Below are 18,134 nucleotides of genomic sequence, written 5' to 3'. Positions count from 1 at the left end.
TTCATAAAAACAACATATGAGGACACCTCATTAGTTACTCCTGTCCTAACTATAGATCAGCCTGTAAGGAAGCCTAAGCACATGTGACCAAAATAATCACATAATGCTTCCCTATTAATTTCTGGAATAATCGAACACTGCCAGTTGAACAATAAAATCTAGGTTAAAAACAAGGTTTGCAGTTATTCGTCTTATACACTTCTTATTTCAAGGCAATTCATTTTCTTTCCTAACCAAGTGAAACATTGGAGGAAATATTAGTTGTATGGTTCAGTGATTTACAGGGCGGCAGTCAATATACCTAATTACAGAATAATGAACTGATTTCTATTGATTTCATTTATAGACATGATGCACAAGGACATGCCCAACATAGTGTTAAATCTAACAGACAGTTTACACTGGAATGTAACTAATTAATGCTTTATGTTTGTATAGTTTTAGACAGCATGGAGTAGTCACTATAATTCCACATATATACCCTTCCACATCTGCTCTACAAACAAACTGTGGGGAAATATGCTACCCATAAAGATCAGTGGACACACTAACTAAACTGCTCATTTACATAATAAGTATTATTTCATAGTTTTTGTTCATATGTTACAGAAATAAGGGTAATTTCCAACGACAACTTCATGGGTCAAGGAAAAACTAAGTTACAAGTCAGGTGTGTGTGCGCGCGCATGCACGCACACACACATTCAAGATTCATAATATATCTGGAAATAGGCAACTTAAGACAACAAATCTAGATGATTTGTTAGAATAAAAAATGATTTCAGATACAAAGTATTACAACAACTGCATTAGTATCAATTGTTGGTGCCCTATGTGAAATAAGTTAGCAGGGACTAAAACTTTTCCTGTACTTACTCCAACTTTACAGAACAATCTTCTAAAGTGCCCGATGAAATCAAGGAGTACCTGTTGCTATAGCTGCTTTGACGCTAAACAGGTATGGTTTGATTGATGCTAGGCTGGAAAACAACAGGAAGCCATATTTAAGTTGTTCCAAGCTTCCAAAAGAAGACCAGAACCCGTGTAAAGTAAACAGCATGATTGTCAGACTATGGCTGTCAAATAAAATGTCTAATTTTGGGTCTTGACCTCACTGGCTAAAAAGACCTTCATTCTTGTCATTGTACCCTTTACTGGCACCACCACTTGCTTCATACAACTGATTGCCTATGCTAAATGGAACCTATTAATTTTTCAACATATAAGATGCTAAGCAAACATAAAAACCATAGGAACCATAGAATTCTCCTATCATCTACTTCTAGGGTATTAGAGGAGTTCTTATATTCAAGTGCACATGTTCAGCTACAATCAAATGGAGTTAATCAGCTCCCAACCTCTGTGCTGGATTATTGCATCTGAGTTTGTGTATAGTAATCTGTTTCTTGTGATTTATTATTCACTGGTTTCCAATTAATCATCTCCCTGGAATCCTGAGATCAACCAATTGTCTCTATGTATTATTGTAAAAAATTCCTTATTGGCCAGGTATTATAAAGTCATATTTTACGGTGGGAAACATAAAGATAAATGTTATGAACCACATCTCAAAAAGTCATTAACAGAGCTTTTTTGAGATCCTCCAATGCCTTTACAAAGAGAAAGTGACGACATGAGCAGGTATCATAGCATTCTAAAAAGCGACAGGTGATGTTTGAAAAATGAGGTGGAAGCAGTATAATCAGATCTGCTGGGAAAGGGAGTTCCTGGCCAAAGCTGCTGGACCGTGGAAAGGCATTAAAAAGATCCAACTGGTATCCCATTGAGTTATTCTATGCAATCTACAGAGGTATTAACAATTAAAATATTAAATAAATAAGGAGCGACTACAAGGGAAAGCTAAGGGTGCTATTCAACCAAGTTTTACTCAAACCCATTGAAGTTAATGGACCTAGCTTAGTTATGTTCATTAATTTCAATGGGTTTCATCTGAGTAAAACTTAGCTCAATACCACCCTAAAATTGCAGCAAATAACTTATTTTGTAAATCTCACTTTGAAATAAATTTATTTATCAATAAATAGCTCTGCATTTTAAATTCAAAACATACCTGTAGTTCTTATCATTAAAAAGTTTCTAAATTTAGATTGCAACAATCTAACAGTAGATGGAAATAGGAAAGGGCCTCTCTAGCCTCTTTTAATTCTGTAGGCAGGGCATCCAAGCATGCTATTGTAGCCCAGCCTCAACAGTCTGTGTGAACAGGTAAATATATTACAGGCTCCACAGGTCACCTGGATCCTACCAAGTTGAAAGCTACAGTACCCCTGATGGCCATCTGTTGTTAATCTGGAGATCCCATAAACACTAGTGTTTATCAGCCAATTCTTGGCCAACACACCAAAGTTAATTGGGCCCTTTAACCAGGGGTCAAAATTTGCTCATTAGCAACTCAGTTCAATGGGGATTAAACATAACCAGTAATAAAGACCACAGACTCAAGACTAGAACTAAAATGAATCAGTCAGCTTATTGGTGTCCAGTGCTTCTTTCAAAGCATATTATTATCTTTATTTGGAAGATAAAGATACTCTGAACTTTGAATCACAGCATAGGAACATAAAAACAATGTAGTACTGCAAAAATAAAATATACTAAGAATTGTATAAGAACAACATTAAAATAGCTTTAACAAAGCAATCCATCAGAGTTTATTTCCTTTCTTAATTGACGATTTGACTTATTCCAGTCCATCTAGTTGTGAAACAGAATTTCTCACATATTAGCATTTTGGAATAAAGTTCAGTTACCCATCCATGGCTGTGAGCCAGGATCCTGTGGGTTTCAGCTGAGTGAAAACACATGAAGCAAAGTTGAACAGACAGCAAGTGGAGGGAGTTGGGGAGAAAGTTTCTTTGTAAAAGTAGGATGCTGTTTTTAAATTTACCATCATCTAAGATGCTAACATCTCACATGCAGTGTTAGAAACTGAGATATGAAAGCTAAAAGCTAAATGGCACCTTAAGCCTAGGTTATGGGTGCAACAATGGAATGTCTAGGCACACTTTTTTATAACAAAAATACAAAGCTGAAACATTAGGAAGAACTTCCTGACAGTAAGAGCTGTTCGACAGTGGAATTTGCTGCCAAGGAGTGTGGTGGAGTCTCCTTCTTTGGAGGTCTTTAAGCAGAGGCTTGACAACCATATGTCAGGAGTGCTCTGATGGTGTTTCCTGCTTGGCAGGGGGTTGGACTCGATGGCCCTTGTGGTCTCTTCCAACTCTATGATTCTATGATTCTATGAAATGAATGAACTGCAGCTAAAATATTAATTTTTCACATAGTCTAGGCCTTCAACTGCCCACCCCCCTAATATTCTTAAGAGGGTATCTTCTCCAGTCTTCAGAGAGTAGCTGAAGTGGGGAGGCAGAAAAAGGTCCTCCTTTCCTTCTACTCTGCAATTTTAATCTATCTGAAATCTTAAGCGCAGTACTGCGCTCAGAGCTCAGAAACTGCTCACGCTAATGAAATTCCCTGTTGCAAGATGTGCCTAGAACAATGGGAGTTTCGAGCACTGCTCACATGACTACTGAGAATCAGCAAAAGTTCCCAATCAGCAAAAGCATGTCAAAATGTTGCAAAGCTTATTTTCTTTCATCCATTTTGATCCATCATGGCTGCTTTACTATTTGCTGAAAATGGCTGTAGTTGATGGTTATGTACTTAGTTGGGTTCTGAGTAACATATGCAGGGTAATTGTACAGAGATATGAGCATCATTTTCCTCTGTCTGAAAACTACCCAAGTGGTGCAGGGAAGGTACCTGAGCATTGCTGTCAATGTCCCTAATTTGAGATGGGTGGTGCCTTAGCATTACCATTGGCTATTTGAAAAGGAGCTGTGAATATAGGTATGTTTTTAAAATTATCAATTCTGGCAGAAGTTAAGTAAAAACCAGGCAAATTTGTTTTAGTTTAAAAATACTATCTCACCAAATATTTTTCCTACATCTACAATGAGTTTCCTACTTTCCTGTAGTAGTAAAAGTAGGAGGAACACAAATCTGTTCATTAATGTATTGCATTGCTTGTTTTTTTTAGTATATGTCTATCAGAAAAACATTGTCTGGCAAACATCCTCTGCCAAGGAAAATGGCAAGGACATTGATTTCCATGTATCTATTTATTTAAAAACCACCCTTCAAAAGATTCAGGATAGTATAGAAAAGAGCAAATAAAAGCTAATTCAGAAAAATATAGATGCAATTGTAAACCAACAAATAAATATAAAGGACAATAATGCATCAACAACAATTAAAACCTAAACAGGCAAAGATAATCTAAAATTAAGACATGAGTTTACTGATATGAGAAGAGACATTCCTTCAAGTATTTAGCCCAAACCAGTTAAGAATTTTTAAGGTAAATATAGCATCTTAAGTTGAGTTCAGAAGTAAATAGAGTACCAATGACATAACGCATGATTGTGATTCAACATTTTTGTGCACTATAGGGATATGTTATATTTATTCAGCATGATAAGTTTTAACTGCCAAATTGCTAGCCCAACTCTTATATGGTGTTCAGAATTTGATTTTGAATTCAAGTGTTGAAAAAGTTTGTTCAAGGCTCTTAAGGGCTATGTTTGGTGTCCCAAACTATGTAGCATCAGTAGCAGTCCTGAGCTTAGACATGAGGTTTGAATTCTCGAGTGAAGAGAGGAGGCAGAGATTAGCTCTGACTAGAAGGTCAGATAATTATTTCCCCCACCCTTCAGGAACCAAGTTGCAAAGGTGAATGGGGACTTCCCATAAGTCAGTCCCGGGCTATCACAATGATGTTTTGCCCGCATGGACACCAATGATCAACTGATTGCTGGGTATTGTGAAGCCCCTTGCAAAACACTCAACAAGATTCAACACAGATGATTGTCAAGTCATGCAAACCACTGTCCACAGCACTCTGCACAAAGCTGTGTTACATGCAAACACATAATAATAATAATAATAATAATAATAATAATAACTTACTTACTTACTTACTTACTTACTTACTTACTTACATGCTGCCCATCTGACTGGGTTGTCCCAGTCACTCTGGGCGGCTCCCAACAAAGAACAGTAAAAACAACAACAACCTCAAACATTAAAAACTTCCCTGAACAGGGCTGCCTTCAGATGAACCAGGTATTTACATGCACCACAATCTGATGCCATATTTAACATCAGATGCAGGGGAAGTAGTTGTGTCTTGGCTGAAGTGTCTTCATAGGCCAAATAGGAAGACCTAGCAGACCCATGTAGGCCCACAAGCCAGAGGTTTCTTGCCCCTGCTACAGAGTCAAAAATTCAGTGCTAATATCCCCCTATTATCTCACACAGCTACCTATCTTCGGTTCATGTAGACCAGTTTGCAGTACATAGATGAAGTTGCTAAGTAACAAAATTTGTGTTGCGGTTTCTCTGTCACAGCTTCAAGCTAGATCTTTTATTAAATAAATAGGCTTCCAAAACCTATTTTCGATAGTCAAGACGACTTGTTCAGTTTTGGTATTTGGCATTTCCAGTACATCTGTTAATTCTCAGACAAAATATCCACTGAACTTAAGCATAAAAAAATACAGGAGGGCATTCCTATCCTGCATATTTCAGTGTGGTACCTTCAGCTCTTATGGAAAGGAGATTTAGGGTAACACCCTACTCTTATAAGTGATGTCTTTCTTCCTCAGAAGAAATAGAAACTTCATCCATGCTTTGTAACTTTTATAGAGGTCTCCGGAAAGAGTTTATTGATCCAGTAACCATTTTGTATCTTTGAAGATTGCCTGCACATTACATTTCTCTTCTCTCTGATACAAATAAGAGTATTACAGGATCTGTAGCTAAATTCCTGTCGAGAGAAATGAAGACATGAGGTAATATCTTACCTAAATCAATGTGGCCTTACTTTCCATAACATACAATACACCTATTTGACCTTATTTGCATGTTAATAGATGCATAGGTTTTATTGTGAGGTCTCTTAACTAGCTCAGTCAACTGAGTCATTGACAACTCAATGTACAGTAGTTGTAGATGGAGTATTAAATTCTTTGTCTGTACCCATCAGAATTAAACCAGCTGAGCTCTGAACTAATCAAAGCTTCTGGGTCATCTTTAATGAGCTAGCCATAAATGTATGCAGACGACTGCAATAAAATTATATGTTGAAAGTAGTTTGGATCATAGGTGCCCCTGAACTTGCTAATGTGACTGTGAACTAATTGAGTAAGCTAAGAGAAGGCTCCCATGAAACTCCACTCAACAGCAGCTGAATCTGAAAGAAGCAGCCATCCTGTGGAAACCTAACCTGAAGAGCAGAGAGCCAATAGTCACCCAGAATGACCCCACAGTGCTGCATAAATCTATTTAGCTGTTTTAGCCACAACTGAGGACACTGTGACTAGCTGGGTCAATGAAGCTTTCGACTTCCTAAACAGATGCCTCACCCTACCTACAACAAACTATTTTGGAAGCACACCAGAGTTCAAACACAATGTATAAGGAGGTCTGAAGACCCGCCATTTATAAGGAATGATGTTAAGAGTAGAAATCCCAATGAACTTCTTCATGTTTGGGCTCAGAAAGAGATGATAGTTCTTCAAGCCCACATATTTTCCAGTTCAATTAAAATCTGTGCTAAAAAAACCAAGTAAGTTTGTGCACCACCTACCCACCTGCCCCCCTTACTACCAAGACATCCTTCCTGTCTGCCCCTCACCCCCAAGATCCAGTGGTAGCAGCAGTACATGGAAAGGGGAATTAGGTCTGTCCCTCTCTCCATGCTTTCTGTCCACCTAATACTCTGCAACCTCCAAGACAAAAAGCATAGCAGCCATGGGGAAGAGATAGCATGCCTTTCTAACTGCCAAATCAACAGATTAGAAGTATGTGAGACTGTATTTTGGTAGCAGGGGGAAAGAAGAGATGAGTAAATGGGTTGGCTAACAGCCTTCCTGCAATTCCCTAAGTGAGTCTGTTGCCTTCAGGTGCACTGTCCTACTGACATCAACACTGGCAACAGGACAGTGCACCTGAAGGCAACAGACTCACTTAGGGAATTGCAGGTAGGCTGTGAGGCACACATTGCTCTGTCCTTCAACATGCATTGCTTCTCTCTGCCTCCCATCACCTGCCACCTGAGGCAGTTACCTCACGCTGGTCTGAACTTCCAATATTCGTTCTTCCAGGCGGGGGGGGGGGGGCGAGTCCCATCCCCTCTGCCACGTAAATGCACATGTTCACAATTTTGCATGCCTAAAAACCCCACCAACATTTTACATCATTGCAGATTAGTTCAGCTCACTAACACACAATAGCTTAGTTTTGTATTCCCAAGACAATATAATGCAAATTTACTGAAGCAAATTTGCATGAGCATTAGTATATAAACGATAGAAGCATTACGTAAGGCTAAAAAGGGTGAAACCTCAAAAGGTTGCGGAAGGCAAAATAATTGTATTTTACAGCATACTATGTCCAATGCATTTCAGCTCATCACCCCTGGAACAACATGCATAAAACAATGCATTCTAAGTGAACTGCAATGTGGAATAAGATCTGCTGGCTCCTGAAGAGGCTGACATGCTGAAATAATAGGGAATACGATATTATTCTGCTTCCAGCAGTGTTCCGGGTCTTCAGAGATTTCTCTTTGGTGGGAAGGGAAGCTTCTTGTCCCTTAGGTGCCACCCATCTCTTTTTTCTGTTGGCGTTATGAATAAACCAAGTGGCACAATCATTGCAAAGTTGCTTTGAGACAGTTTAACTTGGCTAGTTTGTTTTAAATCAGGGTGAGGAACCTATGGCCCAAGAGCCAAACTCTCTCCGCAGTCCTGCTTTATGTTCTCCTTGGGTATTTTTGCCTGAAAGGAATGTGTCCTCGAACTCTGATAATGCCTCTTACTTCTCTGGATGGAAGACTGTGTGTGTGCATGTGTGCGAGTGCATGTGCCTACTGTACAAGGATAAAATTTGCTCTGCCCAGTGTTGCCTTTACCCTCCTCTGGCACGAAGTCTGTCTAGATGAGAATGTGGCCCTCAGAATGAAAAGGTTTCTCCACCTCTGTTCAAAACAGAGCTAAACAATTTGCTAAACAAACAAAAAACTCCAAAGAGCTGTGTCACCAAGCTTCTCTCTCTCTCTTTGCATCCAAACACCTGCAGGAAAGGCCCATGAGTGTGCTGCTTTTACATGGCAAAAGTAGTGCCACTAATATTTGGGTGCCTGAGAGCAGCTTAATATCCATATTACCTTCCAAACTACAATAGAACAAAAATTCTTATTTGAATGAGTGTCATGTATGTCACAAATAATGGAAGGGGGAATGTGTTAATTCAGTGATAGTAGACCATTTAAGGGTATGTTACTAGTTTCCCTTAAAGAAGTTCTTACCCCTCCCCTCAGAAAAACAAACTGTTTAGCAACTAACTAACTTAAAGATTGTTACTACTAACCAACCAACCAACCAACCAACCAACCAGGGAAAAGGCCACTAACAATGGCTAACATGTTTACAGGATTGCAGGACCTGAACCATCCACTAGCCAACTGGGATAAGGTTAAGAAGATACAAATAATTACAGAATAGTTTACTAGTTTGATAATTTGGAAAATTAAGCCGACTGTATTTGGGCATACATGACACAGACTCTACAAGGCCAGAGTTTAAATTCTCAACCTAGAGTAGCAATTTACAAATATTCTGTAAAATGAAATAGAGCATTTAGAAAATCAAGAAATAATAGTATTGCTAATTCCAGTTCAGTAAGTTGCATGGCTATTAATATAGATTCAGACAATAAACACCTTGGTGGTATTCAACTAGGTTTTACGCAGAGTAGGCTTATTGAACTTATAGGACCTAACCTACACATGGTCATTTATTTCAATGAGACTGATTAAAACTTAGTTGAAGATAGATGATAGATAGATAGATAGATAGATAGATAGATAGATGATAGATAAGATATAGATAGGTAACATTTCATTACTGTCCCTGTTCAACCATGTCTAAATTTGAATGAGAAATTGTGCTGGTATATATTTAGAAAATCAATGCAGCCTCAGTCCTTCCCTAGTCTTGCTGGTGCCATGCTCCTGGGAGCTAAACCATGGTTTGGCTTAGTATTACATCTGAACCTAGGCTTGTGCTTTATCTCATTCCAAACCACAGCTGTTCTCCTCCACTTATTGGTTCTCCTCAAAATATGAACCTGCAGCAACCAATTTACATGAGGGCAGGGGGAATCAATGCTCCTCAGCTGGCTTCTACTAATGTCCATTTATAATATTTATTTCCAATCTCTTTCCACTTTCAAGAAGCTGATGGCTGACAACAGTAGATAATGCCATGAAACAGAGAACAGTTTATTAAACACATTAAAAACAATACAGCTCAGAAAAAGGAAGTTAAACAGCTGCTTGGACAGAACCAGCAGCAATTATCACACACATGTGTCTAAATAAAAAATGTTTTCACACTTCTAAAATAATAAGAGTTAGAATCTAGCAACTGCTTATTCATGAAGAAGTTCCAAAACAAGGGTGCCATGTTCTTGAAATTTGACTTCACAGATAGAATCCAGAGCATGACATTTCTCCAGCTCACCTCCATCAGTTCACTGAGGACTATATAATTTCATTAGGTGGAATCCAAGTGGTGCCCATGCACTTGTGAAAAAGCTTTTGATCCAGTGGGCACCTCCGCTTACTGAAAGGGAGGTGAAGTGATTTGCACCAATTTGCAATTCCCTTTATGGACCTCCATACCACTTTCTACCTTGCTATGGAATGTTCCTCAAGCTGGGGGATGCATGAGATACTGGCAAAAAAAGCCCCTCCCCTCTTCTTCCATTAATGGAGGCATCAATTGAATTAAAAGTCCTTCTGTGAGTGCAAGGGACCAAATGAATGCCACTCATTAAGTTTTTCACCCTACACTAATATGCTGCGTTTGGGGTGGAATGGTCTTACAACAACTCAGGGCAGAGAATGATTACCTAAGATCTTGAATAATCTAAATGTTTGTTTTACACATCTAAAGTCACTGTATAATTACTTTTGTAATGTTAACAACCACCTGATTCATGACCTAAATATTATATTGTATGCCTGCACACAAATTTTAATAGTCACGTATGTCTCCATCTCACATGTATGAAACTTTCATGCACACTTCTGCACATTCTCACATGTCAAAAACTTCTTGCTTCATATAAGTCCCAGTGTGACTTCATGAGGATTAAGAAAAAACAAGTAGTTTGAAGAGTGAAGCATGTCTGCACACCTTGGTACCCGGGCCTGAGATGTATATTTTAGGGCCCACTTTATTTTTGTGATTGCAAGTTGTTTTAAGCTCTTTTTAACACTGTGTTTTAATTGTTGCAACCCACCCTGGGATGACAGTGTATAATAATAATAATAATAATAATAATAATAATAATAATTTGCAAAATCCACACTTGCACACTTCTCAACAACAAAAATTAACAGAATTCACTGGTAAGCCATAAATATTTATGTAATAGTAATGCCTGAGGAGTTAGTATACAGTTTTATATTTTTTAATGGTTTTGTAAGACTTAAAAAACAAATCTAGGCCACAATTCAGCCATGCAAGAAGACTGGCACCACCCAAAGGGGTTTTTGACCTCTATTTCTCAAGCAGCAGCCTCCTGCACATCATGGCAAACTGCTTTAGAAATTCAGGGGAATTTCCAAAGCAGTTTGATCAATGCGGCATTGGGGGTGGGGCAGGGAAGGGGGGGGGTAATCTGCCATTCAAATAAAAAACAAAAAAGACAGATGCCCAGCTGGGTACACCTAACAGCTCTCTAGATCGTGGCCTGAAATCTTTGGCATTCAAGGCCCACACTTCTAAAGATTTTCTATTTTGCCTATGAATGCTATTTTCACAAACAAGGAACAGTACCTTCCTATGGGATTACAGCATGACAGAGGTGTAGTTGGCCCGTGGGATTAATTAAAAGGGCTAGCATTTATTGCTTGCTCCTTTTAAATTGTTCCCATTTTCGTTAAACATTACTGCTTTTTAAGTTGGTCATGGTATGCCAAACCAAAATGACACAGACCTTTCATGCAAATACAGGATAATATTGGTTACAGAAGTATTCGACATCACTATACGCCTTCAAGAAATCTTAACTTTGTATTTCTTTTCAAGTTAGAAGTTAGCTGAAACATACTCTATATAAAGTATAATATTTCAAAGTTCTCTATTTAGAAGCAAGCAACTTCCATATTTTAAAACATGAAATACCAAAGTATTAAATCACAACTGACACCACGGCAGGCATCTGTTGTTGTTCTACTACAATTTAACAGCCCCATTATATCCACAATCAAAGCAAAATGAGCATGTATACAGGCAGTTACAATTTAAAATGAAATTTAACGAAAGCCTGTTCCCAAAATAAGCAGAATTTGCTATACTTACTGAATGTTTCTCCTGCTGGCCCATAACTCCATGGTTAGCTGGGATTGCAAGAGGTTTCATAATGAACAAACATATGCTGAACTGAATTTACACATCATGTACCAGTTTCTCATGGATAGCAAATCATCCTCTACTGCATTAAACTAAACAAACAAAAACCAAGGGAAAAACCAAGCCAAGAGCTCAAAGTGCCGTTCACAAAATCTCTCACACTTGTAGTGCAGAAAAGCAATCCAAACAGCGGCAATTGTCTCCATTTTTATAACACTCGAAGTCTTAAGCGTGCAAGGATGTAAAGTGCCTGGCAACACCATACATATCCAGCATTCTTCTACAAGAACGAGAGCATTCCCTGAGAGCGAAAGGGAGGAAAAAGGGGGGAGGGGGGAGAAAAGCTAAAATGGCTGACTGCACACAGACTCCCTCAAAAAAGCTTAATACAGTATTATATTAGTAAGGGTGCGGGAACCAGCTTCCTGCATTCAGCCAAGCATTGTTAATACTCCTGTTTAATTTGCAATCACAGTAATAAAGAGCCCCTCACCCCCATTAAAAAAAATAAAAAATCAGGGCAGAGCATGTGAATAGGGACCTCCCCTCTGGCTGCTAATGATGCTGACAGGGTGACCAGTGATCTCTGTTCCACTCAACTAACCAAGTTCGCACAATTAATCCAAGCGGCATGACATTGACGGACATTTAATTTAATGATGCCTGTCCCTCACATTCAAGGAAACCATGCCTACCATCAAGAGAGTCACTAAGGGAAAAAAACCAAAAAGAAAAAAACCAAAAACACCAAAGGCACATACACAGAGAAAAACCTAGAGAATCATGAGTCTGAATGTAATACGCCAATATAATTACGTTATTGTGCTTACTTTGGAAGACCATGGCTGCAGGCAGTTGGCATAGCAACGCACAAGGAAAGCCATTTCCTGGGTAGAAAGAACGCTTCCTTTTCTAAATAAAAAATTCCTCTTAGGATACAAACGGCATTGCTGCTTCCTGCAGAAAGCAAAGACACTGTAGTCTGTCTCTTAACCTGCACACAGGCACACTCAATGCAGTTCTAATGATGTAAGTGGATCTCTCTCTCTCTGCCTCCCTCCCTCTCCCCCTATACATCGAAATATTCAACTCAAATGGAAGACACATTCCTTGCGGCTTGCCCCCTCGGCTGCTTAACTATTTCACTCATTAAGGTACAGATGGACAATTCAGATAGAGTAACAAGCGCTTGCCTGTATTATGTCAGCTTCTGTAGGTCAAGCAAATCCCAAAGGGGAAGGAATCCATTGATTGCTGGCTCCAATGAATACCACTGAAGGCAGGGTGGGAATAAGGAGAAAGACTTACTTGAACAGGCTCCGAACTAAATATCATTTTTCACCAAGGTGAATATAAAGCAATGGTGTTTGCTGCCACCTCCTCCCCCACCCAAAAATAATGTTGCGGCAAAGCTGTAAATATCTCTATCAACTGCTTAATAATGGCATACTTGACAAGCTTTCATGGGCACACAGGTATGATACTGTTCAGGCTTAGGTAACTGCAAGGTGCATAGCTGTGAATTTTCACAATCCTCTGCTGAAATTTGTTTAAATAAAGTCTGCAGTTTGCCACACAGGTCAAACATGTAGTTTCCATTAAAAGAGGTGTACAGTTCACAGAATATAGCACTGGAATAGGCAGGCAGGCTCTAAATTTGTACAGATACAACATGTCTCTTGAAGGTAGTATTTCATTTTTAAAATGGAGAAATTAACCTAGCCACTCCCATGTAAAACTAGCTCTGTCACCACAGCATTATGGCACATGAACTAAGCTGAAGGGCATACTCCAGCCAAAAAAAGCACAAAACCCTGCTACATTACAAGCAACACCCTTCCACAATGTTTTTATGCAAGTCACCAGTGAGAAAAATAAGAAAGACTTTTTGCCATCAATTTTTTATCATGAAAATCTGACCTTTTTACACTTACAATGCATTCCTGGTATTCAAGCCCATGTGCACACACAACTTGGGAGAGAAAGGCAGGGAAAGAATGCTCATTTCTGCTACTACAGTAGCAAAAATCGAACAGACAACAAGAACTTTAAACATATATTTATGAACAATATAGAAAAGTACCAGAGACAGAGGCTGCAGCTGTTTCTACCAGACACATGCATTCTCAGTTGGTTAATTTAATCTGTCATACAGTAATGCTTTCCTGTAGTGACTGCAGGTCAAAGCTCACTTGGCAGACCAAAAGGTGATTCTCTAAAAGTCTATTTTTATAAAGCCATAGAATTCTTTAAAAAATAAAAACAAGCACCACCACTAAACCATATTTTAAAGTTTTGGATCATTCATTTTTAGGCTTGTGTATACCATAATAATCTGTCCTGTATTCTTTTTAAAACACACATTAAAATATGTTTCCTTAGAATGAAAATCTAGAATAAGACTAATATGGGACCGTAGGTTTTTCTTCAGGGTTCGACTATGGAAAAACTGCCTTTATGCATGTGTATTCACACGTGCAAGAGTATTTTTGAAAGCATTTTACAGTATTGTGGGAGCTGATAGCACTCATTTGAAGCAGTGGTCTTCAAATTTATTTTTAGCTGTAGCCAAAGAACAAACGTGGATACGTTTGTCACCCTCCCACCATCACTGTTTATTTCGACTGCAAATCTTTTCCCTTTAAACATATAAAAGAAAGCAAATGAGGAAACGCCCTACTCTGGACTCTTTGGTTCTTAATATCTAGGAAGCACCCTCCCCAACAATGGTTTTCTTATTGCATCTTTTCCTTTTGCTGCCATGCCCAGAACACTTCTGTCTCTAGATTTTAGTGGACACATGACACTGGTGGTAATGTGGCTAACATTTCTGAAGTCACAAGTGCCATAGGCAGTAGTTTATAGTGGGTAAGGCTTGAGCTTCCTTCTGCAGTGATACCTACTAGGTAAAGAAGTAGTGGGATGTGAGGAAGTGTGGCAATTGCTTCTCCCACCATGTGCTATGGCTGTCAAAAGAAGACAGCTCAGATATACTAATCACAGAGCAACACAAAACCTATCTAGAAGAGCTCTCACACAGCTGCTGGGCTTTCTTCTGGCAAGCTGCAGCAAGTCGTCTGACTCACTAAGCTCTTACTACTTCCTCACTGGAGTGGAAGGCACAGCCCTGCAGACAAAAGCTCTCTGTTTGTTTGGGGGTTTTTCGTGTTCCCATATTCTGGTTTCTTATCCTCTTTTTCTCCTTCCTTCTTCACATTTTGTTCTGATAGCCCGACTTATGACAAGACTCCGCAGGTGCAAAGGCTTGATTCCATGACTACCTGGCTACTGTTGAGCTGCAATAAAAAATGTGTTAGGCTCATGTGGCAGCAGCCACATAAAAGCAGAAGTCATTTTCAAATGCCCTAAGGTGCCCACAGAGAGGTGGAGAAAACAAATGTTTACCAAGGTCCCTGAAAGAAGCACGTTTAGATTTAAATTAGGAAATGCTGCTCAGCAGTTAAGCACAAAGGCTATACAGTCTCACTTCACAAAGGTTAAGTGGCTCACTAAGTATGGACTAGGGACACTGAGGTCCCAGTCACAACTTGTCGATTTTACAGATGGCAGACATGCATAGCATTAGCCTTGAACACCTTCCCCCACCATGTGCAAAACCTTCAAGGTGAATTATCTCAAGCCACAAAAGGAAAAAACTTAAGGATGATCAAAAATTAGTTGCAGAACAAGTGAAAATTACAAATAAATGGAAAATCTTTAAATGTTAAAAATCAGCTGGACCTAGTTCATTCTGTATATTCTATGCATGGCGTGGGAAGGTTCTATGAGCCCCCCATCCCCAAGTTTAAGTTCTATACCTTAGAACATAGGTAGGCAAACTAAGGCCTGAGGGCCGGATCAGGCCCAATCACCTTCTAAATCCAGCCCACGGATGGTCCGGGAATCAGCGTGTTTTTACATGACTAGAATGTGTGCTTTTATTTAAAATGCATCTCTGGGTTATTTGTGGGGCATAGGAATTCGTACTTCTTTTTTTCAAAATATAGTCTGGCCCCCCACAAGGTCTGAGGAACAGTGGTCTGGCCCCCTGCTGAAAAAGTATGCTGACCCCTGGAGCAACCTCCCCTATTTGGTAACACTCAAATTGTTTGACCTAAATTCCCATCTTCCATAACCAATTGGCCATGCTGGCTGAGGCTGATAAGATTTGTAGTTCAATATATCTGCAGAGCACAAGGTTGTGAAAAGCTGTCCTACTGTATGTAATGTCTGTACTCTGGAGCTGTGAAAACAGGCCAAGTCTAGAATAGTAGTAAGCAACTGACCAATACAAACACACTTAACACAGGCTTGGAAAAATTAGGTAGCCTTAGGATACAATTTAAAAGACCTTACTATATACCCATTACTCTGTTATCAAACCTATGTTTTTCATTAGAAATACATCAGAACTTACTAACAATGAAATCTCTATGGACACAGATGTCATGTCACTTGCATTTCAATTCCCAGAATTTACTCTTATCTAATGACATGATATCACTGTCATGCAAATTTAGATGTCAGCAAAGTATGACGTAATGGAATTATTTATTAGAGACAAAGAATTAGTTCAGAAATAGTGACCATAATTCCATCATAGAGCTTGAAGGTGCCTGAAAGGGTAATCAAGTCCAATACTTGCTGATGCTGGAAATCTACTAGTACAGCATCCCTGATAAGTGTAGACAAAAGTGCTACTAGAAACCTAGCTAAATCAATTATCCAAGCAGTCTAATTTGTCAGCGAAATATATCAACATCCCCTCTGCTACTCAAAGCCTTGCTTCTCAATCATTTTGTGAGAAATTTTCATCTGGGGCAGTTATAAAAACTGAACTGCAACTATATATTCCATGGGTTCCACTGATGGTTGGTAAAATGGTAAAGGTTAAGTCCAGTCAAATTTGACCGGGGGTGCGGCGCTCACCTCTGCTTTCAGGCCAAGGAAGCTGGTGTTTGTCCACAGACAGCTTTCCAGGTCATGTGGCCAGCATGACTAAACTACTTCTGGTACAACGGAACACTGTGACAGAAACCAGATCACACAGAAAAACACATTTTACCTTCCTACAGCAGGGGTACCTATTTACTTCCTCGTGCAGATATGCTTTCAAACTGCTAGGTTGGCATGAGCTGGAAAAGAACAACGGGAGCCCACACCACTGCATGTACAGTGGTGCCCCGCAAGATGAACGCCTCGCAAGACGGAAAACCCGCTAGACGAAAGGGTTTTCCGTTTTGGAGGCGCTTCGCAAAACGAATTTCCCTATGGGCTTGCTTCGCAAGACGAAAATGTCTTGCAAGTTCCTGCGGGGTTTTTTCCCTTTCCCCCCCCTTTTTCTAAGCCCTAAGCCGCTTATCAGCTGATCCGCTGATAAGCCGCTTATCAGCTGATCCTCTAAAAGCCGCTAATCCGCTAATAGCGCTAATCCGCTAAGCTGTCAATGGGCTTGCTTCGCAAGACGAAAAAACCGCTATACGAAGAGCCTCACGGAACGGATTAATTTCGTCTTGCGAGGCAACATTGTATTTAAACTGCCAACCTTATCATAGGCAAGCCCAAGATGCTTGGTAGTTTAGTTCACAGCGCCACCCACCCCTGTGGGTTGACTATACACTGATGTCATTGTGGGCAAGTACTAAGTGTCAGGTACAAGATCCAACATTGATGAAATTAGGATGGTGGTTGGGCATCATTAGTGATGATGGCAGTGAACTTATGAACACCTTACTTTGTGGTCTCAAAAACAAACAGGAGGTAGAAGATTCAGAATAGCATCAAGTGAAAACTTTAATAAGGACATCCAGTAAGTGATGAAAACCACCCATTATACCTATTGCGACCCTTCCAATGTGTAATGCACTGAATAAGTCATCTGCATTGCCATAAAGTATTGCCAACTTCTACAGCTATGACACCAATACATGACAATCTCAGTGAGATTAAATAGGGTACTACCTCTCCCTATGAACGATGAACTATGAACAAAAAGTGCCTTCTCAGTACTATATCCAACCTGGAAGATGAACATGTTGACAAAAATATCCAGGGACAACTATAGCAGCAGAATGACTCTCAGTAACTTTCTTTGTAACTAATCTTTTTGCAGGGCTTTAGTAGTAACAAGCAACAGTAACACTACTCAAATTGAGTAGTAACACTATTCAAATTGCAAACTAAAAGAGCAGGTTTCAGCACATCATTACCCTTTGGTCTGAATGGTTGCAGTAGATATAATGGCAGCAATTAAGAAGTATGTGATCTGAATCAGGTTGCCAATCCACTACTAAAGCCAACTGTAGGCAGGCTGGCAATCATATGTGGATTCCAGAGTATGGCTCTTTAATTTATTCCCATACCACTTGAAATTTTCAGTTTTGTAAAAAGGAAAATATAATTACCCTGACTTATTATTAATAATATATTACTATTTAACCTTAAAATATTACACTTGCAAATAATGTTATAGTGCATTTTTCTTAGATTCTCTAGGTTTATGCTAAGATCCTGTTAACATTCCATCTTCACCACCTCTATTAGCAATATATGCTGCATGGTTAACCCATTTGCTGGTGTTCCAGACCATCTGTACAAATACCATTCTGTTGAGCTGTTACTGTGAAT

The 18,134-nt window shown here is 39.3% G+C and overlaps 1 protein-coding gene across 6 annotated transcripts in view; it reads right to left on the bottom strand.

The window, feature by feature from the left end:
* Positions 1-18,134, bottom strand: part of RAPGEF2 (Rap guanine nucleotide exchange factor 2) — a 166,616-nt gene that overhangs the window by 49,834 nt on the left and 98,648 nt on the right. The window contains exon 1 of one of the 6 annotated variants that reach the window (XM_079991340.1): positions 12,338-12,479. The exons of 4 other annotated variants lie outside the window; for them this stretch is intronic. In XM_079991340.1, the coding sequence (XP_079847466.1) occupies positions 12,338-12,391 (54 nt within the window). In that variant the 5' untranslated portion in view covers positions 12,392-12,479. Of the gene's footprint in view, positions 1-11,456; positions 11,960-12,337; positions 12,480-18,134 lie in introns of those variants that run through there. One more of the 6 variants, XM_079991339.1, reaches the window with a different exon arrangement.

The sequence above is a fragment of the Podarcis cretensis genome, assembly GCF_951804945.1.
Source record: "Podarcis cretensis genome assembly, chromosome: 9".
Lineage (NCBI taxonomy): Eukaryota > Metazoa > Chordata > Lepidosauria > Squamata > Lacertidae > Podarcis > Podarcis cretensis.
The sequence above is the reverse complement of the archived record's forward strand: the minus strand, read 5'-3'. Positions and strand labels throughout refer to the sequence as shown.